Source organism: Carettochelys insculpta, chromosome 18 (assembly GCF_033958435.1).
Source record: "Carettochelys insculpta isolate YL-2023 chromosome 18, ASM3395843v1, whole genome shotgun sequence".
In the NCBI taxonomy this organism is placed as follows: Eukaryota; Metazoa; Chordata; order Testudines; family Carettochelyidae; genus Carettochelys; species Carettochelys insculpta.
In genome coordinates, this window is record NC_134154.1 from 19,731,159 (window position 1) to 19,757,527 (window position 26,369).

General features: G+C 42.7%; 1 protein-coding gene across 18 annotated transcripts in view; it reads left to right on the forward strand.

Moving 5' to 3' along the window:
* Positions 1-26,369, forward strand: part of RIMBP2 (RIMS binding protein 2) — a 485,649-nt gene that overhangs the window by 300,329 nt on the left and 158,951 nt on the right. For all 18 annotated transcript variants that reach the window (XM_075012504.1, XM_075012509.1, XM_075012514.1 and 15 more), the window contains one exon: positions 23,246-23,335. In XM_075012504.1, the coding sequence (XP_074868605.1) occupies positions 23,246-23,335 (90 nt within the window). The remainder of the gene's footprint in view (positions 1-23,245; positions 23,336-26,369) is intronic.

A 26,369-nucleotide genomic window follows, 5' to 3' on the forward strand; every position in this document is an offset into this window, starting at 1 on the left:
TTTACTCATGTAAGTCAAGTTATTCACATTACCTAAGGGTTTGCACTACTGGGAATTGAGCAGCCTCAGCAAACATCTTTTTCAATGAGCAGTAAAAGTCTATATATTGCTCATTGTAAAACAAGAGTCTTTCTGTTTCCTCACTTTGTCAGAAATATGGTGGTCAATTAGGGACAAATGTCTATTTTGGCTGATGTGGAATTCATTATGAACTGGCATGGTGTGTGATTGTCTGCTGCCCATTAGTGGTTAGCTCCACTGATGATTAGTGGCAACTGACTAATGTTACTCCATTAGCTCAAATAATAGACTCTCTTGAAGGTGTTACCTTGGTATAAAATCTGTAGTAGAGAAGAATCAAGTCTGTAGTCCATTAAGATTAATTTTCATAGGGCTGTTGTTGAAAGCCCCATCAGTATTGCATAATTTTAGTTAGTAGAACAAACTTATGCATTAGGATAAGAGCATTATGGTATTAACATGCATAAATGACTCATTACTAGTGAGAAACTGATTGTTGGTTTCCTCCCCCGCATAATTCGGTGGAATTTGCAGGCCTAAATTTGCCTTGAAATTGTTCCTTTGTAATCAAAAATGCATGCATAAACTCCTTTTCCACAAAAGTGTTCTGTGTGTTTCTGTCATCAGGGGACTAAACCAATACCCAGTGAGTACAAGTCATTTCCGTTACCAGGAATCTTTAGCAAAGATGACAGGTGAAGGCTACTAGTGTGTTTGGCTTCAGGGCTCAGGTTGCTTGGCATATTTTGTGGGAACAAACAAAAAGCTAAATATTCCCAGCTGTAGTTTGTCAGAGACTCCAGGTGTGTGTGTGTGTGTGTGTGTGTGTGTGTTCTATGTCTGTGTTGAGGTTGGGATAAGCAGAGAAATCAATCGTTTGTGTTTTAGAAGCTCATCTATGTGCATGTTGAATACTTGGACTACGACAGAATTCAGGGTGAGAAAAACAAAAAGGTGTGATGAAGTAAGACATATTGCTCATATGATGACATATTAACGTTATTGACCCTGACACTGCTGTGTGCACCTTTTATCAATTAGAAGAGTAATCTGCACTGCTTTTGAGTAAGGCTGTCAAGCGAGTAAAAAAAATCACACTTAATCATGTGATTACAAAAATTAATCACGATTAATCACACTGTTAAACAATTTTTTTTAAATTAGACTTTGTGGTTGTAGAGAAAAAAACTTGAACATGGGAACCCTCAGGGACCACACCAAGAAAGCAAAGAGAAGCCAAGTTTTATTTTTCCACAGATCTCCTGATTTGCTAATGAAAATCTCCCGGTTTTTGAATGTGTGGGGTTAGCAAAAAGGCCGGAGGTACAGTATGCAATTTTGCCCACTGTGCACAGGATTTCTTATATATGCTAATTCTACAATGAGATCTGCTAATGTAAACCCATGCAGAGTCCTAGGGCGGGGAAAAGACATCCACAAGAGCCATTCTCGTGGAAGGACCAGGATTTATTTGGTATTGTGTGTCCAGCAGAGGTCACTTTCTGACACAGGAAAGAGAACCAGCCAGAATGAATCTGGCCCATGTGTGGGGACAGGAGTAAGGGGCATTCCTGCCTGTGACCTGAAGCATAACATTCCATTAACCCTCATTGCAAAGATATTGCTTATGCTCCAGGCCTTTTGAAAAATTTAATCACAACCTTTAAGTTTATTGAGAGCTGTCCCTAGGTCCTTAGACATTATATTACACCTTCACCGAAGTACTCACATGGTTACCATTCTGCAAGCCAGGCATTTTCCAAGAGTTAATTCCAACACTTCTACCTTTTACCCCCTTTGCTCCTCCCCCAGCAATTACTAAATTTACTTTCAAATCAACACACAAACTTTTTGTTGTGGGTGGTAAATGGCAGCTGGGTTGAGCAAACCTGAAATGAATGTAAAAACAAAAGCAGTCAAGTAGCCCTTTAAAGACTAGCAAAATGGTTTATTAGGTGAGCTTTCATGGGACAGACCCACTTCTTCAGTCCATAGGCAGACCAGAACAGACTCAATATTTAAGACACAGAGAGCCAAAAACGGTAAGCAAGGAGGACAAATCAGAAAAAGATAATCAAGGTGAGCAAATCAGAGAGTGGAGGGGTTGGGGGGGGAAGGTCAAGAATTAGATTGAGCCAAGTATGCGGACAAGCCCCTATAGTGACTCGAAGTTCCCATCATGATTTAAACCATGTGTCAATGTGCCAAATTTGAATATAAAAGCCAGCTCGGCCATTTCCCTTTCCAAAACGGTGCGATAATTCCTTTTCAGTAACACACATACCTTTAGGTCATTGACAGAATGCCCCATTCCATTAAAATGTTGACTAACCGGTTTGTGGATCTGGAGTGTTTTGATGTCTGTTTTGTGCCCATTGACCCTTTGTCTAAGGGAGTTAGAAGTCTGTCCAATATACAAAGCATCTGGGCATTGTTGGCACATGATGGCATATATGATGTTAGTAGAGGAGCATGGGAAAGTGCCTGTGATTCTGTGAGTAACCTGGTTAGGTCCAGTGATGGTATTTCCAGAGAAGATATGTGGACAAAGCTGGCAGCGGGCTTTGTTGCAGGGAAAGGTTCCAGGACTGGTATTCCTGGGGTATAGACTGTGGCTGTTAGTGAGGATCCTCATGAGGTTGGGAGGTTGTCTGTAGGAGAGAACAGGCATGTCACCCAGGGCCTTCTGGAGTGTGGCATCCTGATTAAGGATAGGTTGTAGGTCTTTAATAATTCGTTGCAGTAGTCTGAGTTGGGGGCTGTAGGTGATGACCAGTGGTGTTCTGTTCTTGGCTTTTTTGGGCTGATCTTGGAGTAGCTGGTCTCTGGGTATTCGTCTGGCCCTGTCGATTTGTTTTTTTTACTTCTCCTGGTGGGTAATTCAGGTTTATGAATATTTGGTAAAGTTCTTGTATTTTTTGGTCTCTGTCAGTTGGTTCAGAGCAAATGCGATTGTACCTGAGAGCTTGACTGTAAACAACGGATCTAGTCATGTGTGCAAGATGGAAACTAGACAGGTGTAAATAAGTATAGCGATCAGTAGGTTTTTGGCACAGTGTGGTACTGATCAGGCCATCCTTGATTAGTACTGTAGTGTCCAGGAAATGTATCTCTTGCATGTTGTAATCGAGGCATAAGTTGATGGTGGAGTGTAGATTGTTAAAGTCTCTGTGGAATTCCTCTAGAGCCTCTGTACCATGGGCCCAAATCATAAAGATGTCATCAATGTATCTTAAGTAGAGGAGTGGTAATAGGGGACGAGAGCTGAGGAATCGTTGTTCCAGGTCAGCCATAAATATATTAGCATATTGTGGGGCCGTGCGGGTGCCCATAGCAGTTCCACTAATCTGGAGGTATAAATTGTCCCCAAAATGGAAATGATTGTGTGTGAGAACAAAGTTACAGAGGTCAGACACCAGATTGGCTGTGGTGGCATCAGGGATGGTATTCCTGATTGCTTATAATCCGTCTTTATGTGGAATATTAGTGTATAGAGCCTCTGCATCCATTGTGGCAAGGATGGCGTTATCAGGAACTTTTCCAATGTTTTGTAATTTCCTCAGGAAGTCGGTGGTATCTTGGATATAGCTGGGAGCGTTGGTGGCATAGGGTTTGAGGAGGGAGTCCATGTAACTGGATAGTCCGGTGGTAAGGGTGCCAATACCTGAAATGATAGGGCGTCCAGGGTTTCCAGGTTTGTGGATTTTGGGAAGTAAATACAATAATCCAGGCTGCGGCTCAGATGGTGTGTCTGAGTTAATGAGGTCCCGAGTAGCAGCAGGGAGTTCCTTCAGTAGTTGTTGTAATTTCCTTTGGAATTCCAAAGTGGGATCAGCGGAGAGAGGTCTGTAAAATGTGGTGTTGGAGAGTTGTCTGGCTGCCTCCTGTTCATAGTCTGACCTATTCAGGATGACAACAGCACCCCCTTTGTCAGCTGGTTTGATTATGATGTCTGGGTTATTTTTGAGACTCTGGACAGCATGGCGTTCAGCATAGTTCAGATTGTGTCTCATTTGGCATTGTTTGTGTATAATGTCAGCCTGAGCATGGTTGCGGAAGCACTGTACGTAGAAGTCCAGACTTTTACTACGACCCTCAGGGGGAGTCCACATAGAGTTCTTCTTCTTTTGTTGTTGGTAGTGGGGGTCAAGAGAGTCAGACTGTTGTTCATAGGTGTGCTGGAAAAATTCCTTTAGACAGAGGCAGCGAAAGAAGGCTTCAAGGTCACCACAGAATTGTACTAAGTTCATGGAGGAGGTACTTGGCTCAATCTAATTCTTGACCTTCCCCTCCACCCCTCCACTCTCTGATTTGCTCACCTTGATTATCTTTTTCTGATTTGTCCTCCTTGCTTACTGTTTTTGGTTCTCTGTGCCTTAAATGTTGAGTCTGTTCTGGTCTGGTTATGGTCTGAAGAAGTGGGTCTGTCCCACGAAAGCTCACCTAATAAACCATTTTGCTAGTCTTTAAAGTGCTACTTGACTGCTTTTGTTTTGATGGCATTAAAGCAAGTTATTTGACAACCTTACTTTTGAATCATTTCAGTTGTCCCTAACTTGAGACTCTAGTTCTACACCATTCAGCATCTCCTGGAGTTGCTTGGGAGGGTACTTTTCTGTAATTTCTAAACAACCCTCAGGGCAACCTGTTTTAAATGCATTGTTTCATGAGTGACAGTTAAATAGGTAAGAAGAACATATTTACCTGAAATTTGGCTATGCTGCGAAGACTGAGGAGAGGACAGAGACTGGTGAGAGAAGTTTCTGAAGAGAGGGTAATCTTGACGATATCAAGAAAAGTTTACAGAGTGGGTGTTTAGTATTCATATTTAAATACATTTACTGTTAATTCTATATTTTTTCAGCTCAAAATGCAGTTTTTAAGGTTCTTTCTATACTAGATGCCCTCCTGAGTAGGGGCAGTGCCCATGGGCATTTCTGAAATTTCAAAAGCTTGCTTTTCTTTGAAGAAACTTCAGTTCAGACATTTTTTATTTCCCCAGCAAAAAGAAGCCATTAAAGCTTATTATAGAGACTTTCCCTTCTGATTCTGACCTTATAAGGTCTTTGGTGGGAGGGGACATGCTCCACTCTCCTTGAAAGCATTACTTGAATATTCAGGATATATAACAGCAATATGCCAAGCAAATAACTACTAGCAGATGCATGCAAATAGCTTGATCTCTAGCAGACATTTAAATAGCTCATAGTTAGTATTACTGTGTCAATTTAACAAGGGTTGTACTGAGAGAAGGGGACACAAGGTTCTATTCAGGGCTGAAGATTGAGACGCAGGGCTTTTGGGTCTAACCTTGGTTTCTGACCATGACTTACTTCATGTCCATGGGCAAATCACTTAGAGCCAAATTTTCAGAAACAGCCATTGATTTTGGGGTACCTCTGTTTTTGAGTGATCTACCTGAAACTTAATGGGCTTGGCTTTCAGAGTTATTGAGAACCTACAGTGACCACTGAAGAAATGTTCACCAAATGATTTGCCAAGAATTCCATGGAGTGTGTGACAGAACCAAGTACAGAACATAGCTTCCTCAGCTGCCAGTTCTGAGCCTTAAACACAAAACTATCCTTACTATGTAGGAGTCTTCAATATCTCCACTTGCAAATGTTTATCCAGTCCCCAGGCAGTTTAAATGTCCTTTTGTATGGAGCAAGAACTGCTACCATGTTGGTTTGGGAGGATCAAACACAAAGATTTTTCCTTTCCAGTCATTTCTTCAGAAGAACCCAGCACTATTTTATGTTTGTCCATAGAGATGGGATCTGGACTTGCTTAAGTATGGTAAAATCACTGGGGGAAAAATTGTCAAGATGTTCATTTAAAAATATTGGAAAGACTTCAATTAAATGTTGCTTATATTACAAGAACAAAAGTGATATTTTTTCACTCTATGGGTATTTAAAGGGTTTTTTAATAGTCAATTTTCACAACACATGGATTATATTTTATCCATTGATTTATACTCCTAGCCATTGTCATTTTAAATGAGTAATGGAAAATATATTCTGTTTATTTCCCCCAATTTGACTTTCACCTGGCCATTGGCAATATGCATGTTTAAAGGTAAGCATCTGCTGGAATTGAAGCCTAAAGTGGTCTGGAATATTTGAGAAGGAGTTATGGGGAGGCAGATCTAAAAGTGTGAGAATGAATGCAGAATGAGGAAATGATAGATTCACTCTGGCTGTGTCTACACAGGCACAAATCTTTGAAACAGCCATATTTCGAAGATTACTAATGAGGTGCTGAATTGAATATTCAGCGCCTTATTAGCATTAGGACGCTTCCGGCCACGGCGCTTCAAAAGTGCGCGGCTACACGGGGGGATGAGGGGATTTCGAAAGGTGCAGGTCCTTTCGAAAAGGAGCCCCATGTAACCACGCTGAGCCACGCTCTTTCAAAAGAGGTGCTTTCGAAGCACCGCGGCCGGAAGCTTCCTAATGCTAATGAGGCATGGCTATTTCGAAGATTTGTGCCCATGTAGACACACCCTTTCTGAATGCAAAGTTACAACTGTTGCTCTGTTCTGTCTGCATTATTGTCTCATTTCCTCATTCTTCCTAGCGGTAATAGAAAACTAATCCATAAAGCAGACAAGGTCATTAAGCTCACAAGACTAATTTTTACATATGGATACTCTCTTCTTAAACAATTTCCTTAGTAAATAGGATACTTTTTCGTGTACAACATTATTAGGAAACAACATTAATGTTCCTTCTAATCTTTTCCATCTCTATGCAGACTTTTGCCACGTGTTGCATAATTTTTATGTGCACCAAGACCTGTGCAAATGTGCATCATCTGTAGAAAAAAAAAACTAGCTGTGAGTGCCCTGCTAATCAGCAGGGTGGCATTCGAATTTCTGCTGAGTGACTGCACAAGCGCACAGCTTACAGGCAACACTGAACAACATGGTAATGTCTATTGATAAGAATTCTTCTGTGCTCACCACACAAAATCCCAGGCTGCTGGCTGCTTGTACGATTATACTCTGACCTTTGGAGTGTGAGATGGAGGCCCTTAATTCCTCAGTATGTAGACAGACCTTTAATTAACATAGCATGTTTAGAAGTGGTCCCATCAGCTTTCCTATACAATGCAGGGTTCACAACCTCAGTAATTAGATGGAGGTATTGCTAAGGAAAACCCAGGTTGCTATGGGGACCAATGTTGGTGATTCATTAGTAGTCTCTTTCCCTTTGACTTATAGGCCCACCTTGGTGTCAAGGAATCATGCTGCTCGAAGTTTGCTTTTCTGCTGAGTGGTACATAATATCAAAATTCACAAAGCACAAGCCATCTCTTTGCATCACTTCGGCAGCCTATTGCTCTTGACATTAGGTGTACATCATTTTAAGGGTATCTTGAACACATTTTTCCCCATCTGGCTGTATTTATATAAGAGGTTGCTACAAGGAGGAGGGAGAAAAAACATTTTTACCCTCTGAGGGTGGGACAAGAATCAATGGGCTTAAATTGCAGCCAGAGTGGTTCAGATTGTCCATTAGGAAGAAAACTTCCTGAAAGGGTGGTTAAATGCCAGAATAAATTGCCCAAGAAGGTCGTGGGATCTCCATCAGGGAGATTTTTAAGAATAGCTTAGATAAATATTTGCCAGGGATGGCCTGCATCAACAAAGACGGCCTAAACTACTGAGTGGTCTGCATGAGTGGCTCTCCTTCATGAGGGGGCCACGAGATTGTTGTGACTGTCATGACAGTCTCCTGGGACAGGGCAGTTTTGCTAACTAGAATTGCATACCTACACTTTGTGGGGTGTACTGATTGAAGTGTAGCAGCATTTTGTTTGGATTCAGAAGAAGCAAACAGCTCTTAGAGTTTATGCTGTCACATAGCAATTAGCATGCACTTCATGTGCCCTGGCTTTACCTGTGCATCACTTTAAAAATACCAGTAGGGGAAAAAAACCTTTGCAGATGGAAACTAGTGGACTCTGACAACCCTGTGTGTGGGAAATAAATGTAAATTGAAGCTCTTCAAATGGCATTGGAAGTCAGTCATTTTCCTTGTCTTAGCCACTGTCAGAGCCTAGGCACTAGATGGGACATAGATCTGATCAAATAATTCAGTTTCTATGTTCCTAGTGAATTGGTGCATTTTGTGACATGCTATTTTTATACAGTATTTCCTGCAAGTGTAGCCTACTACTAAGGAGAGGGTAGAAATTGTATGGGCTTTCTTTTATTAGGATACATGATAATTTGCATAGGCATTTTCCTTTTTTACAAATGGAGAATATCTAATTGTAGAAAGGCCTTATTTAAAATGCAAATGCTTCTAAATAAAACCTATGTGTCACGAAAGTGGCAGCGGAGCTGAGTGCTGCGTGTGTGTTAGCATTCAAAGTGCAGGGTTACCGCCTCTCTGCTTTAATGCTAACAGCTTTAAATATCAGGACATGCTTCCCACTTTAATGGTGCATGCACTTTTCAAACATCTATTTCAAAGACTCAGTGGCATGTTTAAATAATTTTAAAAAACCCTTAAAAACTAGTGTCTATTTAATTACTTTGCATTGGCACTTAAATTTTTTTTTAACTGACATGTGGATGACTATGTGTGACTAGGACTTAAACAGAGTGAGTGACATTCTGGCCTCATTGAAGTCAATTACATTAAATGAGCCAGGATGTCAACTGCTTTGCTCCAGAACAGCAATCAAAAGTACTAGTTGATCGGGCCAGCTGCCATGTTGGCTGGTGCACCTGTGGTCCTGTGGTCTGAGTCTAATCCTTCAGCCAGCTGGAAGGATGTTGTTAGCCAGGTGTGTGTGTACTGCACCCTTACGGAAGAGAAGCAGTGATCCCTGCACTGCAATGTTCTGCTGACCATCCTTATGTATTCTTCCCCGGTGCTATCCTGGTTGTTATATCACCAACTCCACACCTTGTTCATAAGTTCTCAAGAACTCTCTTGAAAATAGCAGTGATAGAAGAACCTCAGATAGTTCGGAGGTTTGATTTGTTTCAGAGAAGCAGCATTCAGAAGTATGGAAGGCTGTCCAGGCTCCTTATAGTAGAAGGGAGTTCTTGAGCTTTTGCTTGAATATGTTTCCTGGTTTCATTTATATTGGGAAGGCCACAAAGCCAGCATTTCACATTCCTGATGATAATGAACAAATAGCATCGTAATTAACCAATCTTTTTACATTCTTTTTGAAAGGTCCAGTTTTACTTTGAATTGTGGGCCACATTTTAGCAACTATTTTATTTTATCTTAACCAAGTTGGGTGATTCTTAGCTAATAGATAGCATTTAATCAACTAGTATAACTTCAAATTAAAGATTGGCCCAACCTGCGAAGCTGGGATTATGAGCTAGCTTTCCCTGAAGTTTGACAGTGTTCACATCAGAAGTTTTGGATTAGGCCCATCTGGTGGTCAAGATGATTTTCCAATATCAGTGTTCTGAATTTGGCGTTCCATAGTGAAATTAGCCTTCCAAGATTAGCAGGCAGAAAGCGATAAAAGTACCAAATGATAATTTTACATTGTTTTAATTCCCTCTTGTCATATTGCAGAAGCTTTGTGTAATTGAATGTGGGGACTTGGACCCATTTGTTGTCCTGAGCATAAGGCAAGTTAATTTGTTTATGGTTATACACTTCATATACTATCTAGTTCATTTATAAGTAAAGATAAGTGTTAAATTCTACCTACTCCTGACTCAAGTTTAGAGAGTTTATTACAGCCTGATGGCTCCATTTTTCATCTTCACAGCCTGGGGCACAGTTGTAAGTGTGTACTGTCATTGACTTGAGAAGGTACCTAGAATGCTGCTGGGTCACACTTCTATCTTATTTGCACAGTTACACTCAGTAGATTGGGAATCACTGCATCGAGAAGAAATTTGTTAATACTGCTTCTAATGCAGTTTTGCTGAAGTTTCTATGTACATTGCCTTGTATTTTCTGGTCTTGTTTTGTATTCACAAGAGCTGTTCCTCTCAGTCATTCAAATTACTTAAACAGACAATACTAATGCTCCCTTATTCTCTCAATCATCATAGTATTAATTACTTGAAAAGAAAAAAATCATAAAGTTTTCCATAGTAATCACTAAAGAACCCATGTTCCCTCTGGGACAAATTCTGTAATTTCTGTCCACATTTCTTTGTTCACAAGTACTAGTTGCTCCAGTACATATTACCCAAGATGAGAAGCGTTGCAAAACAGTGCCTTAACAAAGGCAGATAGAGCTCTGCTTGGTTTGAGTGAGTCATTTACAGGGCAAGAAGATGTGACAACAAATCACAGGGCTTTTTTGTTTGTTTGTTTGTTTGTTGTCTGTTTTTTTTCCCTTGAACACCTGTGTCTCAAATAATATCATATTATTAAAATCTTGGAGTAATTCTAGTTATTTGCTCTCTTACGATGCAAAGTCTAGAATAACAATCAGCAAATGTTCCAGCATTAACAGGCCTGGACACCTGTAAGCACCAAGCTGTCTTAAGGAAAATAAAAGACCCAAATAAAAAAATAATATGCGCTAGGGTTTTGTTTTTTTTTTACATAAAAGTAATTGATGGATGAGCAAACTAGCACACACGCAACAGATGCCTTACTCCAGGCAATGTAGAACCTTGTTACCCAGACAATGTTGTCAGACTGTGTTAAATCTACAGAAGTCATCCTCCTACTGTGAATTTTCATAGTCAGTCCTTCTCATATCTATTGGGGGAATTTTCTAGTTTTGCTGTATTTCAGACCTGAACACTCATTTTGCTCTCATTTCTGTGCTTAAAAGATGCAACTGATATACAAGGTAATGTCTTTTTTGTTTCAATTTTGAATGGACTTGTGTTCACTAATGCACTCATTTTATGCTGGGAGCTACTGGCTATACATTTTTAAAGCTATTCAGTTGCTTGGGTTCTTGTTAAAAATGGAACCGTGCAGTGAATGAGTGGGGAGATTGCTGGAAGGGGCTCCTAATTTTCCGACTATATGTACTGCACCATTTCTGAAAGAGTCACGGGTAAAATATCTGCCAAAGTGGGCTGCTGCCCAAATAAGTCTGTTAGTGTTTAAGGTGTCACTGGACTCATCAGTGTTTTTGTGGAGACATACTAGCATGGCTACCTTGCTGATGTGTATAAAATACATTTTTTAAATGGAATATCTGCTTGAGAACACCTAGAATGCTGCATGCATTCAGCTGGAAATAACATTACTTTTAAGATATTAAATATATTATATTTTAGAGATTGTTTTTCAGGTTTTTCAGGTTTATTTGTTTTGCAGAAGGTTCCATATATGGTACTGGCGTGAGTGCTTGTGTCACTTGAATGCAAAGATAATATATGTCAGCATGACTTGCATTTCTCACTTCTCAACAAGGAACAATTTCTTGATTTAAGCTACTAAAATCTAAGCTCCCTGTAGTGCTATCTACATTGATTAGAAAATAGGTTTTTTTAGTTTTGTTTTTTTTTCGTTTTGTATCTAGTTGGTACCAAACTGTTTACCGTTGTCACTGCAAATACTTTTCATTCTGAGGGGATAGTTCTAAACTAAGCTTCTCTTGTTTGTTCTCTTTTCTTCAATTTCCAGCGTTCATCTTCCTGTGTGCACAAATTTGAAGATAGATTCTCTGTTATCAGAGTAATAATGGAATCTGCTTCAAACCCGTGTTTTTTAAAATGGATATTTGTGTAAAGACATAGTTAGAAAAGGGTGACAGGCTGCCTAGCTTATAATTTAAATGCATTGTCAAGACTGCGGAGGCTGATGAGAGGTTGCTTTCGGAGCATGAAATACTGCTTTCTTTTTACTTGCACATTAGTCTAGTAACATTTAATCAGTGTTCTTTTTGTCATATGTTTATCTACAGTGTCTTGGAGTATTGCCTTGATGAGTTCTTAATCTTTCAGCCTTCTCTTCTTTATCAACAGCTGAGGGAGATTGACTTGAATAGGTTAAACATTAGACCTCATTTGACTCTGTAAGAGTATGTGGCTATATTAATTAAATTTTCGAGTACTGATGGGCACTGTGAATAATGGTCATGGGAGGATTCCCTAGTTTAATTTTTATTTTGAAAAAAGCAGCAGCAGCCCAAAGCTATGTATATAAAAGGGAAACAGAGAGGAGGTAGGATTATAATTTTAAACAAGCTTCTATTTTAAATCATAGACTCGTAGGGCTGGAAGGGACCTCAGGAGGTCATTGAGTCCACTCCTGATTCCAGGAGGATCAATCCCAACTAAGTCATCCCAGCCAGGATTTTGTCAAGATGGGACTTAAAAACCTCTAGGGATGGGGATTCCACCACTTGTCTAGGCAACACATTCCAGTGCTTCACCAGCCTCCTGGTGAAGTAGTTTTTCCCTATATCCAACCTACTCAATACTCCAGATGTGGCCTCACCAGTGCCGAGCAGAGGAGATCAACAACTTCTCTAGATCTGCTGAAAATGCTCCTACTTGGCTACGAAGGCACACTGTTTACTCGTATGCAGCCTTTCATCCACCATAACCCCTAGGTCACTTTCTGTTGTACTGCTGCTTAGCCAGTCAGTACCCATCCTATAAAAATGCTTGGGATTCTTCCGTCCCAAGTGCAGGACTCCACACTCCTCCTTGTTGAACTGCATCAGATTTCTTTTGGCCAAATCCTCCAGTTTATCCAGGTCACTGTGGATCCTATCTCTACCCTCCAACATATCTACCTCTCCCCCTAGCTTAGTGTCATCTGCAAATGTATTGAGGGTGCAATTCAGTCCCTTATCCAGGTCATTAATAAAGACGTTGAACCACACTGGCCCCAGAACCAAGCCTTGGGGCGCTCCACTTGAAACCAACTGCCACCCAGATATTGACCATTGACAACTACCCGTTGGGCCTGTCCATCAAGCTAGCTTTTTATCCATTTTATAGTCCATGTATCTAATCCATACTGCCTTAATTTATGGGCAAAAATGTTGTGGGGGACTGTATCAAAATCTTTGCTGAAGTCAAGGTATATCATATTCGTTGACTTTCCATGTCCACAGAGCCTGTTACCTCATCACAGAAGCTAATCAGATTGGTCATGCGTGACTTGCCCTTGGTGGATCCATACTGACTACTTTTTAATTGAATTGGGTAGCTGTCAGTTTGACAAGAGGTGGGGGGGTGGGGCGGAACTGAATCTAATTTATGGAAGCTCCTAAACTAACTGCACATATCATCCTCAAGCCCAACACAGAGATCAGTCTTTCTCTATACACAGTTCCTTTAGTTTTTGGCAACAGAATATGATACAAGTGAGGCTAGGAGAGCAGGTAACAGAAGATGCTGGTGCTGAGTGATAAGCTAGAAGTGAGTAATACATACCTGACCTGTTACCAGCTGGTCTATCATTTGTGATGGTGCAGCAATGTATGTCTGTATCTCTTTTCCCCGCAGCAGGCAGCTGTAAAGGGAGGGAGCTGGTTTTGGAATTAGCATTTGTAAGAGCTAGACTTTGTTACTGTAGAAAATTACTGGGCTCTCTCCCTCTCCTTTTTTCTTTTTTTGTTCCCCCAAGTTATGCTTCTGGATTAGGGTTGCCAATTTACTACTCATGCTAAACCAAACACCCTTGCCCCGCCCTTGTGCTGCCCCTCTTTTAAGGCCCTACTCCTTTTCTGAGGCCTCACACCTGCTCATTCCATTCTCCCTCCTCTGCGCTTACTTGTTCATTTTCACAGAGCTCTCTTTCAAAAGAGCAGATCACTCTTTTGATTGCTCAGAAGTTCTTTTGGAAGAGATCTTCTGAAGAGATCTTCCAGAAGAGTTTCTTCCGAAAGATCTCTGTTGTGTACACACAGCCAGTATTACTCATTAGCTTCACAAATAATAAGCAGTCCTGTGGCGCCTTAGTAACTTAACACATTCATTAAGGCACTTGAAGCGGGGTTTGCACACAAAGGCTCAGGACTTAATAAATTTCTTAGTCTCTAAGGTACCACGGGACTGCTTCTTATTAGGTTGTCATAGTGATGCTGACATACCATAGCATGCATGCAGCTTTAACTCGATGAAAGGTTTTTTCTAGGGATATAGGAAAATCTCCTCTGAACAACGGTAGTTAATATATCAACTGAAACATTCCTCTATCAACACGGCTGTACATGCACTAGAGTAAGGGCAGGCAAGATATGGCTTGTGGGCCGAACCCAGACCACCAAGTAATTTAATCTGGCCCTCCTGGCTGGAGCCTACGTCTGGCACTGAACCCCAACTCCTTTCCAGGCCCTGCAACTGCTCCTGTCCTCTTCTCCCAGGCCAGAATCCTCTCCTGAACCCATACCTCCTCTCAGACCCTGCACCCCAATACCCAGCCTCAGGTCACAAACGCCTCAGACTCCCACGCTGTCCGGCATTCCGGTCCCTTCCCCCAGGCTCCCTTCCTCACCCAGCCTCCATCCCAGGCCCTGTTCTCCCATAGAAAAGTGCAGCCCTTGACCACTAAGCAAAATCTTGGCATGACCCCCCCACCATCAAAAATTATTGCCCACCCTACATTAGGGGCTAGGTCAGCATAGCTACGTTGATCCTGGGTTTAGACAGAGCTATGTTAACTGAAGTGTAAAGCAAGCCTGTTTTTTTTCCTCCATCTATGTATTTGTTCAGGCTAGAATTCTGCCAGCAGATGCTACTGTCACAGATGATTCGTGATACCTAAAGTTTTGTTATTGGGAGCAGGGGAGGTTATTTACTTTGGCAAATGCTGTGAAATGACACTGCCATAGTGACCAACAAATGTAAGTTAAAATAAATAGATTTAGAACTAAGGTCCAGTGAAGCTGTGATGGTTGCTGTCCTATTTTAGTTCATCCTTGAAAATAACATGATAAAATATATCTCCCTTCACACAGGATTAAGGGTCACCCCAATTACTCTGCACTCTGTCTCATAAACCAGTTTCCTTTCTGGAGAATTAAAACAGTGTGAAGTAGGCTGGCCTTGATTCTGCATTTTGTTTTGTTTTTCATTTCTGTCTGATTTCTTCCTAATAATAACTTTAAAGACTAGATTAAGTGTCTGCTGCAGTGTTATTTTCAGTAACCAGTGTTCCACTACATATTTAATTTGCTCTTAGTTTGTCCAACTACCGTGATGGTTATGAAATATGCATGACAACCATCTGTATCATTCCAAACCACAAATCTTTACTTAGCTCATCCAAGACAAAGATAAGGTTGACTCGATCACACTCTGTAAGTACCTATAGCAGTGGTGGGCAGCTGACATGTGGCCCACTGGGGCTCCACCTGCAGCCCACAGGCCCCCTGGCTGTCCCCTTCCCCCTTGTGCCTCTCATGCACTGGGGCACCAGAGCCACACGTGTCCTATGCCTCATTCCGCCCCAGCACTTTCAGAGGAGCTCTGTTCCTGCTCTTTGCCCTCCTTCCCAGAGCAGGAATGCCACGATTCAGCTGTTTGCAGTGTTCTAGCTCTGGGAAGGAGGGAGAGGAGGGGGATGGCGTGTGAATCAGGTGATTCGCACATTCTGAAAGTGCGGGGAGGATCAGGTAAGCACAGGGCTTTTGTGCCCCAATGCATGAGAGGTGTAAGCGGGGAGGAGCAGCAAGGGAGGCTGCAGGTGGAACCCCAGTGGGCCACAGGCTGTTGCAGCCCACTGAGGGAAAGGAGGGCCACTCATGCAGCTCATCTCTGACCTATAGGATGCAGAAATTTCTCATAATCAGATGATTTATTAGTCTGGCAGAAAAGAAGTGTACCAAGGTTCATTGGTTGGCAGCTGAAATTAGACAAATTCCACCTAGCAGTTCGGTGCAGATGTTAGCAGTGAAGTAAATTAGCTTTGGGACATCTTAGCTGTGTCTACACGTGCACGCTACTTCGAAGTAGTGGCACTAACTTCGAAATAGCGCCCGTCACGGCTACACGCGTCGGGCGCTATTTCGAAGTTAACTTCGATGTTAGGCGGCGAGACGTCGAAGTCGCTAACCTCATGAGGGGATCGGAATAGTGCCCTACTTCGATGTTCAACGTTGAAGTAGGGACCATGTAGACAATCCGCATCCCGCAACGTCGAAATTGCCGGGTCCTCCATGGCGGCCATCAGCTGAGGGGTTGAGAGATGCTCTCTCTCCAGCCCCTGCGGGGCTCTATGGTCACCGTGTGCAGCAGCCCTTAGCCCAGGGCTTCTGGCTGCTGCTGCGGCAGCTGGGGATCCATGCTGCAGGCACAGGGTCTGCAACCAGTTGTCGGCTCTGTGTATCTTGTGTTGTTTAGTGCAACTGTGTCTGGGAGGGGCCCTTTAAGGGAGCGGCTTGCTGTTGAGTCCACCCTGTGACCCTGTCTGCAGCTGTGCCTGGCACCCTTATTTCGATGTGTGCTACTTTGGCGTGTAGACGTACCCTCGCAGCGCCTATTTCGATGTGGTGCCACGCAACGTCGAAGTTGAACATCGACGTTGCCAGCCCTGGAGGACGTGTAGACGTTATTCATCGAAATAGCCTATTTCGATGTTGCTACATCGAAATAAGCTATTTCGATGTTGGCTTCACGTGTAGACGTAGCCCTTATGTGGTGGATTCTCTGTCACTTGAAGTTTTTAAGCCAAGACTGCCTCTCTTTTTAGAAGCTAGAATACAGCTCAAACACAAGTTGTTGACTCAATGCTAAAATCATTGGGTGAGGGGTTTTGGCCCGTGTTATGCAAGAGATCATATCAGATCATAACAGTCTTGCATCACTGAGTATGGACCATAATTTTATCTATCCCACCTAATAAATGTGTTTGATAATACATGCATTTGGAGGTCAGACTACCAATTCCTCCAGTCATTAAATTGTACAGGTGAAATCCTGAAACTCATCAAATGGCAAAAGAACCATTGACTTCAGTGGAGCCGTTATTTCACCATTTTGAATCTATAGTGAGATCTGGTTCTGCTGAAGACATAAGCTGTCTGGGTTAAAACATGTTATAATCTCCCGCCAATCAGCCAATTTCTTTAATTTGTAATTTGCCGTGGGTGCCTTAGGGCCGGATATTCCACTCACTAGGCTTGATTATCAGTTGCTGTTAAATTGTCCCTTCGGGAAGATGGGGCTTGTCAGCCTGGGAAGGCCGCCCACCTAGGAGAAGGAAACTCTAATTTAAAACCTCTGCTGCCTTGCGGCGATACCTAGTCATGGGAAAGGCTTCAGGAGTAAACCCCAAGGAAAAATCCGGACATGGAACCCCTAAGGCAGTTTGAGGTTGTGCTCAGTCTCACTCTGGCAGCTCCTGCGACGACATTGGTGCCAAGTTGTACTGGCTTTCACCTTTCCCTTGGATTACATCAGTGGCATGGAGAGGGGGAACCTGCTGCTGGGCATCAGCTGGTTCTTCAAACTTACTTGCCCAGGCCTGCGCCCTGGAGAGGACACTCCGGCATCGCTTTCTGAGCACACAACATGGGAAGCAGCAGTTACTGGTATTAAGCCACTGCACTCGATTGGTGTAGAGTAAGGCACCGGGGTTGCTTCCGATGGTGGGAGAGGTCTTTGGAGCTCATTGGGCAGATACCGCCCACCTCAAGCTGGGCGGCCCCCAGCCAAGTAGGTGCTGCCTTGCCACGGTCCACTTGCTCCACTGGGTGTGTGGGGCTTAGGGAATCACTGACAAGTGGATCGTTAACCTTACACCAGGCAAAACAAACAAGCAACAAAATAATCCAGCCTTCAGGCTGGGCACATGGAATGTAAGGACCATGACTCCGGGCCTTACAGAAGACCTACAGAGCATTAGTAAGCCCCGGAAGACAGCAGTCTTTAACAACGAGCTGAGAAGACTGCGGATGGACATCGTGGCCCTCCAGGAAACAAGGCTATCATCCTCTGGATGTCTCAGGGAGAAGGACTTTTCCTTTTTCTGGCATGGGAAGCCTCCAGAAGAGACCAGGGAACATGGTGTTGGCTTCGCAATCAGAAACAGCCTAGTTGGCTCAGTCATACCACCAAATGTGGGAACTGAGAGAATGCTGAAAATCCAGCTTCAAACACCAGTGGGCATGGTCAACATCTTCAGCGTCTAAGCGCCTACTTTAAGTTTTGCCCAGGAAGTTAAGGACAAGTTCTATGATGAACTTAGCATTGCCATCAGTGAGGTACCTTTCCATGAGCCGCTATTCCTCCTTGGCGACTTCAACGCCAGAGTTGGCAGCGACCACCACAGCTTTGGAACAGGGAAGATGAATAAAAACGGACAGCGCCTCCTTGAACTCTGCTCCCAACATGACCTCTGCATAAACAATACCTTCTTCAACGTCAAACCCCAGCACAAAGTTTCGTGGCGACACCCAAGATCGAAACATTGGCACCAGCTTGACCTTGTCCTCACCAAACACAGCCGTTTAGGTAATGTTAGGGTGACACATAGCTACCACAGCTCAGACTGTGACACTGACCACTTGCTTGTGTGTAGTGAGGTGCACATCCAGCTGCGAAGATTCTTTCGCTCCAAAAAGGAAGGGAGGCCGCACATTGACACTGGCAAGACTCATGACCCTTCAAAAGTATGCGAGTTTGTCCAAGCACGTGAAGAGGCCTTGCCCCACCCGGACGACACTGATATCAGCAAGAGATGGGAACAACTATGGGACACTATCTAGAATACTGCGATATCTACCTTTGGGAAGAAAACAGTGAAGTCTGCTGATTGGTTTGAAGCCCACACTGAAGTGCTGACGCCCCTGATTGAGAAGAAGAGACAGGCACTGGCTGCATACAGGTCCTCTCCCAGTGAGGTGAACCTGCAGGCGCTCTGGTCTGCTCGGAGTCAAGTGCAGCAGGTTGCTCGGTGGTGTGCCAATGATTACTGGGTCCAACTCTGCTCCAAGATTCAGCAGGCCGCGGACACTGGTAACATGCGAGGAATGTATGATGGGATCAAGCAGGCGATTGGTCCATCACAAAGAAAGACTGCCCCACTTACGTCGGCCACAGGCGAGGTCTTGAAGGACAGAACCAAGCAGATGGAACGCTGGGTGGAACACTACTCAGAGTTGTACGCCAGAGAGACTGTAGTTACAGAGAGAGCCCTGAATGCCATCGAGCCTCTGCCCACCAAGACTGAACTCGATGCTGAGCCCACCTTGGAGGAACTCAGCAATGCTCTAAAAGCACTCTCTTCTGGAAAAGCCTCAGGGAAAGACGGTATTCCCTCAGAAATCCTCAAATGCGCCAATGGTACCCTAGTTTCAGAGCTGCATGGAATACTTTGGCAATGCTGGAGAGAAGGCAGCGTACCGCAAGATACGAGGGATGGTAACATTGTTACTGTCTACAAGAACAAGGGTGACAAAAGCGATTGTAACAACTATCGCGGCATCTCCCTTCTCAGTACCGTGGGGAAGCTATTTGCATGTGTTGTTTTGAAGAGGCTCAATGTTCTTGCAGAGAGAGTCTACCCTGAGTCTCAGTGTGGGTTCAGAGCTGAATGGTCCACCATAGACATGGTTTTCTCTGTTAGGCAACTACAAGAAAAGTGCAGAGAGCAGAACAAACCTCTGTATATTGCCTTCATCGACCCGACCAAGGCATTTGACCTCGTCAGCAGAAAAGGTCTGTTCGCGATTCTGGCTAAGATCGGCAGTCCCCCAACTCTGCTCAGCATTATTAGAGCCTTCCATGAAGGCATGAAGGGGACGGTCGTATACGACGGATCCACATCTGAACCCTTTGAGATTCTCAGCGGAGTGAAGCAGGGGTGTGTGCTGGCTCCAACACTGTTCGGCATCTTCTTTGCAGTTTTGCTCAAATATGCCTTCGGAACTGCTATAGAGGGCATCTCTCTCCGCATGAGAACGGACAGCAACCTCTTCAAACTGTCGAGGCTTAGAGCGAAGACCAGGGTGCTTACGAAGCGTCGAAGGGAGTTCCTTTTTGCTGACGATGCAGCTATTGCTGCTCACACTCAGCAGGAACTGCATTCACTTATAACTCGCTTTGCGGATGCATGCATGGAATTTGGCTTCACAATCAGCTTAAAGAAGAGCCAGGTGATGGGCCAAAACGTGGGTAACGAGCCATCTATCAGCGTGCTAGACTACGAACTGGAAGTCATCCATGAGTTCGTGTACCTGGGCTCGACGATCTCGGACAACTTGTCACTTGATAGCGAGATCAACAAGCACTTTGGAAAAGCCGCCACAACGTTCTCCAGGCTGACGAAGAGAGTATGGGCTAACAATAAGCTCACTGTACGCACCAAGGTGCAGGTCTACACAGTGTTTTGAGCACACTGCTGTATGCCAGTGAAACATGGACTTTGCGCTCAAAACAAGAGCAGCGGCTCAACACATTCTACATGCGCTGCCTTAGGCGCATACTCGGTATCCCATGGCAGGACAAGGTCCCCAATAGTGCAGTGCTTGAGAGGGCAGGCACCGCCTCCATGTTCACCCTCCTCAAACAGAGGCGTATGTGCTGGCTGGGCCATGTCTCACGCATGATGGATGGCCGAATGCTGAAGGACCTCCTCTTTGGCAAACTGGCGTCTGGAAAGAGGCCGAAAGGGTGACCTAAATTGTGTTACAAGGACACGTGCAAGCGTGACCTCAGCGCTCTCTCTATCAGTGTGAACACCTGGCATTCGCTCGCCTCAGACAGGCATGGCTGGAAACAAGGAGTGAAGGAAGCTCTTGCTATGTATGAAACTACCTTGCTGAAGGACACGGAAGACAGGAGAGCCCTCAGGAAGATCTGTGCCCGTGATACCAGAGCGACATCTGCCTACTGCTGCTCACTGTGCGGAAAGGACTGCCACTCCCGGATTGGATTGCACAGCCACAGAAGACGCTGCTTGAATCAGTCCAACTGGGGCGCAAACCCATGATCCCTCAGGATCGAAGGATGCCAATTAAATTGTCCCAAATTCATTGAAGTCAAAGGAGCTGTATTGATTTGTACCAGCAGAGCACGTGACCCACTGGAGTCAATGGAAAAACTCCATCTGTTTTAAGTGATGCAGAGTAAGGTGAAGAAAATGTACAGAGCAGGAATGTGTTTTATTCTCTGTTTGTGTAGTGCACATTTATGGTTTTATATAAATGGCTTTTAGTACTTAATACAAAGAAGCATATTCAGGGTTTGTTCTAATTTTGTGCCATTTGCTCAAATCCTAAAAAAATATGTATTGACTTAGTTCACAGCTTTCAAAACGGAGCACAGCTATGCAATTCTCCTTGTTTTGCCCCACAACTATCTAGCATCCCACAGAGCCTGCCACTTTTAATTGCATCCTGATGAATGGATTTAACAGAATTTAAGAAATTATAATTAATGAGCTTCTTACGTACAGGATGATACATATGCACCTAGGAGACTGAACATTGTACAAAATGCAGCCTTTCCCCTCTTATGATCAACATAGTAGCAGCTGATATTTAACTGCTAGAGGAGATCTTCAGAAAAGTCAGGTGAAAGCATCTTATAGTTGTGTTGGAGATAAACAGGACAGTATTTTAACATGTGAAAATAACTAGTTTGCTAATTATATTGAACTTCACCCCCTTTCAAATTCGTCATTGTATTTGAGGTTTGACGGATTTTGTGTGTGGCAATCAAACACAAGGAAGCTCAATAGATTTTTTTTTCTACACAGTGCGGAAGCAAATTAGGCTTCTTTGAGTTACCTCCTTCCTCAGGCATGCATGGTTGTAGAAGTGTGTGGAAGAGGAGAGGAGAGAGAGAAGGACGGGGAGAATGGGAAAGTAAAATTTGAAATTCTAGGGTTGTTTCCATTTAACAGAATTCAAAATGGACCAATTTTCCATTTTTGTGTGAAATTTTTAACTACATTATTGTGAACATTTTTTTGTTTCATGAAAAACACATTCTCTTACTTAAACCCTTGCTTTTGGTAAACAAAAATGGGAATAATGATCTTACTTAAATTTGTTTTGGTTGAAATATGGGGAAGAATTTGAAATGGAATTTTTGTGTTTGATGAAAAGCGCATCTTACTGAAAATTATGTGTTGGTAAATAAAAAAAATTGAGAGTGGTTTTGAAAACAAGTGTGTTTATTTGGATTATTGGTTAATATATAGTGAAATATTTGCAAAATGTTTAAATTAATTGGAATTATTTTTCCACAAACAATTGCTTTTTTGAAAGATATTTTCACTGAACAATGTGTTGTGCGTGAAGACTTTTGAGCACTTTTACTTCTGCTTTGCCTGATGCCTAAGCAGCATGAGATTAGTGGAGTGTCAAGGAGACATGTTTGGGGGCCGTTAGGGCTGTTGAGGGGTTTACAAAGTTTCATGTTTCTTTTGTCAAATTGGAACTGAATTGTCAGTTGGTTCAGTTGTCATTCAAATCTGTGGGTTTGGCATTTCCAGTTTATGCAGGTCAACAAAACTCCTAAAGTTAGCTCTGAGACTGCACATGAGGGGGTTAACATCAGCCTACCTACTACAACTCTTTAAATTAAAAAATAAACAAACTGCTAAAAGGTGGTCTCCTTTGGTCTGATTTTGTTATTAAAAGAACAAAGGCTAAGATGCACTCTCTTGAAAAATTTATAGCTCAGCCAGTTTAACAACTTTTTTCCCAGCCCCCATTGCCAATATTTTCATTGGTCAGTTTCTTGTGGTGGTGCTGAGAGACTTTGATTTCATACAATCATCTTTTCTGAACTCCTGTGAAAAAGAGAGATGTTCAGAACAGGCAGAGGACCCTCTCTGATTTAGGACTGAGATAAATTCTCAGTTATGTCACCTGAAATAGCCTCTTTTGTGCCCAAAGACTGAACTTTGACCATTTAATCTTTTCTAGTTTAGCTCCTCTCTTTTCACGTTCCTCATGGTATCGAGATGGGGTATACAAACTCCACATTGGGACAGAAGAAGTTAAGTGACGATACTGGGCCCAGTTAGTTCCACCTCTTCAATGGTGCACAGCATGCTCCAACTGGACACAGCTCTGAACAGGCAACAACCCAACTGAGCTACTTATAATACGTGGAAATTGGCTTGTTTTGAGTGAAGTTGGCTTACGCTTTCTGCTGGTTGCTTGTTGGTTTGTTTTGCGCTTACCCCAGTTTTAAAGTAGCTTATGCTGCTGCTTTTTTTGTTTGTTTGTTTCCCATCAGAGAATGTGATTGGCTGCCACACACCCACCCAATTACTTGGGATGCACGCCATGTAAAAGAATGTAAACTAATGGATCTGAGTGACTTATAACAGATTTTCTTCTGTTCTAGGGAAATGAACTGAAGGATGCTGTGCAAGAGAAGAATCGTTTGAGCCTTCAGTATGCTGGTCTGTCCCACAAGGCACTGCAATATGACCAGGTAACATCTCTGTATGAAGACATGCAAATAGACTTCTCACATCCGTTTATCACTGATGCCCCATGGCCGAGCTGCTAAAAGTAGATAGAATAGTCGCACTGCTTCTTTGCTGATGATCCACTAAGGATGTCCAAATGTTGTGCTTTCAAACCACATTTAAATTCATGAACAAGTATAAATGGAAAATGTAACCTCTTCCTTGTATGGGATGATGTTTTCTCGAGACAGATGCAGAATGAGAAGTTGGCTAGTTCACCAACATCCAGGATTAAAGCAGACAGTTTTAAGGTGGTTTTCTTTGTAACAGGTAAATTAGTCCATCTCAGCAGTTGAGGTCTGCTTATGTCAGAATAAGCAGCAGACCTGCAGAGGGCATTTATCTGTGTAATAAATTGTATTTGGCACAGTAAGAAATATTCGTTCACTACTTGCCTAATGAGCTTTTTACCACTGAAATAAACTGCTGTATTTTTCAAGTAACTCTAAAGTCTTTGGATTTAAGTGTTATGAAAAACTGAAGGTGCTTCATTTACTAAGTTCTTAACTAACTTAAGTGACAGAAGTGTTTGATGTGTGGTGACTTATGGAATGAAAAGCTTTGTGGATGACACACTAATTTGTGTGCATTTAATGCAAAGTCATCACAGAGTAAAATGTACCCAGTGTTTCTCTCATGAAACCGTGACTGTTTGCTGTGGATCTATCTAGGTCAACTACTTTTGCCTCTGGGAGCTTTGATAGATGTGTCCAATCTGTAATTCAATTTCATGCATATTCCATATGTTCTTAAACAGACAGCTAGCATCATTAAAATCACTTTTAGTGCATATTTTGTATAAACAAAAATAAGTGAGTGATAGACTTCTTGAACACTGCTGCTGCTGTTCTGGATATATTAGAAATCATATCACAGTTGTTTGAGTGCTTGAATGCAAAATCCTCAGGAGGAGGAAGTCCTGGTTGGAATGTGCCGTGGAATACATGTTATTACTGTTATTGTTATTATAATTTTATTATATATGGGGACTTGTTTCTTCCATTTCGATAAAAAGTGCAAAGTGAAAATGTGCAGAGTATATTGTGTATTAAGACCTGAACCTCCGAAGGAGGAGGTTTAGGTATAAATTATTAGGACCATTTGGATAATCATTATGGTTAGAGTGCTTTATCTAGGGCTTTGAGATCCCTGGGTGAAATATTCTCTCTCTGCCAGGCACATAAAGCATCTGCATATTCCACACATCTCTAACATAATCATCCCAAGGAACATTGCCACACCAACTCTGAAATGCACTATCTGGTCCCAATGCTTCAGACTGTTTTTTAAAAAAGATCCAGAGGTATAAGAAAATTGGAAATCCATTAGTAAATGGATATTACCATGTAATGCCTTATTAAGATCTAATAGGGATATTTGTCAGCCGCATTGTAGAATAAGATTTATTATTAAGGAAAATGATCATTTTATGAATACACAAAGGCTGACTCCAGCAAATAGCACTTTTTAATTAAATGCCTTGAATCAGGGCTCTGGGTTTGATGCTTCTCTGTTACAGTAGTATAAATGTGCTATGAAAAGAGAATATGATTTTCCAAATATAATTACTGTAGGTTAGGTCTCTTAACTATGATATAGATATATCATATTAGCGGTAATTGATCATGACTAAAGGTCTACACTTGCCAGAAGATTGACTGCTTCAGGGTCAAACCTCTGAGGTTTGATTTAGTGCACCTAGTGGAGATAGTGTTGTTACAGGCTGGGGACTGACTGGCTCAGCAGCAGTATGATGGAAAGGGACCTAGGGGTTATGGTGGATGAAAGGCTGATTATGAGTAAACTGTGTGACCTTGTAGCCAAGAAGGCTAACGGCATACTAGGGTGCATTAGGAGGAGCATTTTGAGCAGATCTAGAGAAGTAGTTGTTCCCCTCTATTCGGCACTGGTGAGGCCACATCTGGAATATAGTGTCCAGTTTTGGGCCCCCCAATATAAAAAGGATGTGGATTTGCAGGAGCAGGAGCAGGTTCAGCAGAGGGCAACAAAAATGATTGAGGGTCTGGAGCACAAGACCTATGAGGATAGGCTGAGAGATTTGGGTTTGTTTAGTTTACAGAAGAGAATACTTAGGTGTGATTTAATAGCAGCTTTCAACTTCCTGAAGGGGAGCTCTAAAGAGGAGGGTGAGAAACTGTTCTCAATGGTGTCAGATGGCAGAACAAGGGTAATGGTCTGAAGTTGAATAGGGAGAGGTGTAGGTTAGATATTAGGAAAAACTACTTCACCAGGACGGTGGCAAAGCATTGGAATGCGTTGCCTAGAGAGGTGGTGGATTCTCCATCCCTCGAGGTTTTTAAGTCCCAGCTGGACAAGGTACTGGCTGGGATGACTTAGTGGGGGTTGATCCTGTTTGACGCAGGGAGCTGGACTAGATGACCTCCTGAGGTCCCTTCAGCCCTATGATTCTGTGATTCTGTGAGTACTAAATTGAAACATCAGGGCTCTACAGTTGGCCCTGGTACTCATCATTGCCACAAGGAGTAAGGGAGGTCAAGGGTAGAGTTTCTCCCATTCACCTCCTGCTGTGGGGAAGGTCAGAAAAATCAGTCCGGGATATGTCCATTCCAGCTATGCAATTGCTGTAGATGGAATTGTGTAGCTTAGATTGACTTTTCAGCCTACTGTAGACCAGGCCTAAGCTTCTTGGGAAAACTGTAAATGAGTGAAGTGTACTGTCATCTATGTCATAGAGCCATGGTGTCCAACATGCTAGCCATTAGCCACATGTTGCTATTTGGCTGGATGAGTGTGGCTAGTTGGCTTGAACAATAAATATATATTCAGAATTATGTGGCTAGTTGGTGCTTGTTAGCATATACGCACACATATATCTCTTCAAGAGTGAGACAATAGTAATAATAATAGAGATGGTGGTTAGCAGCGGCGGTGAGGATCTATGGGCAATGTTTGAGTCTGCAGCTTCTCTCATGGCTTATCCATCAAATCCTGGATTTGCACGGTCGACTTCAATAA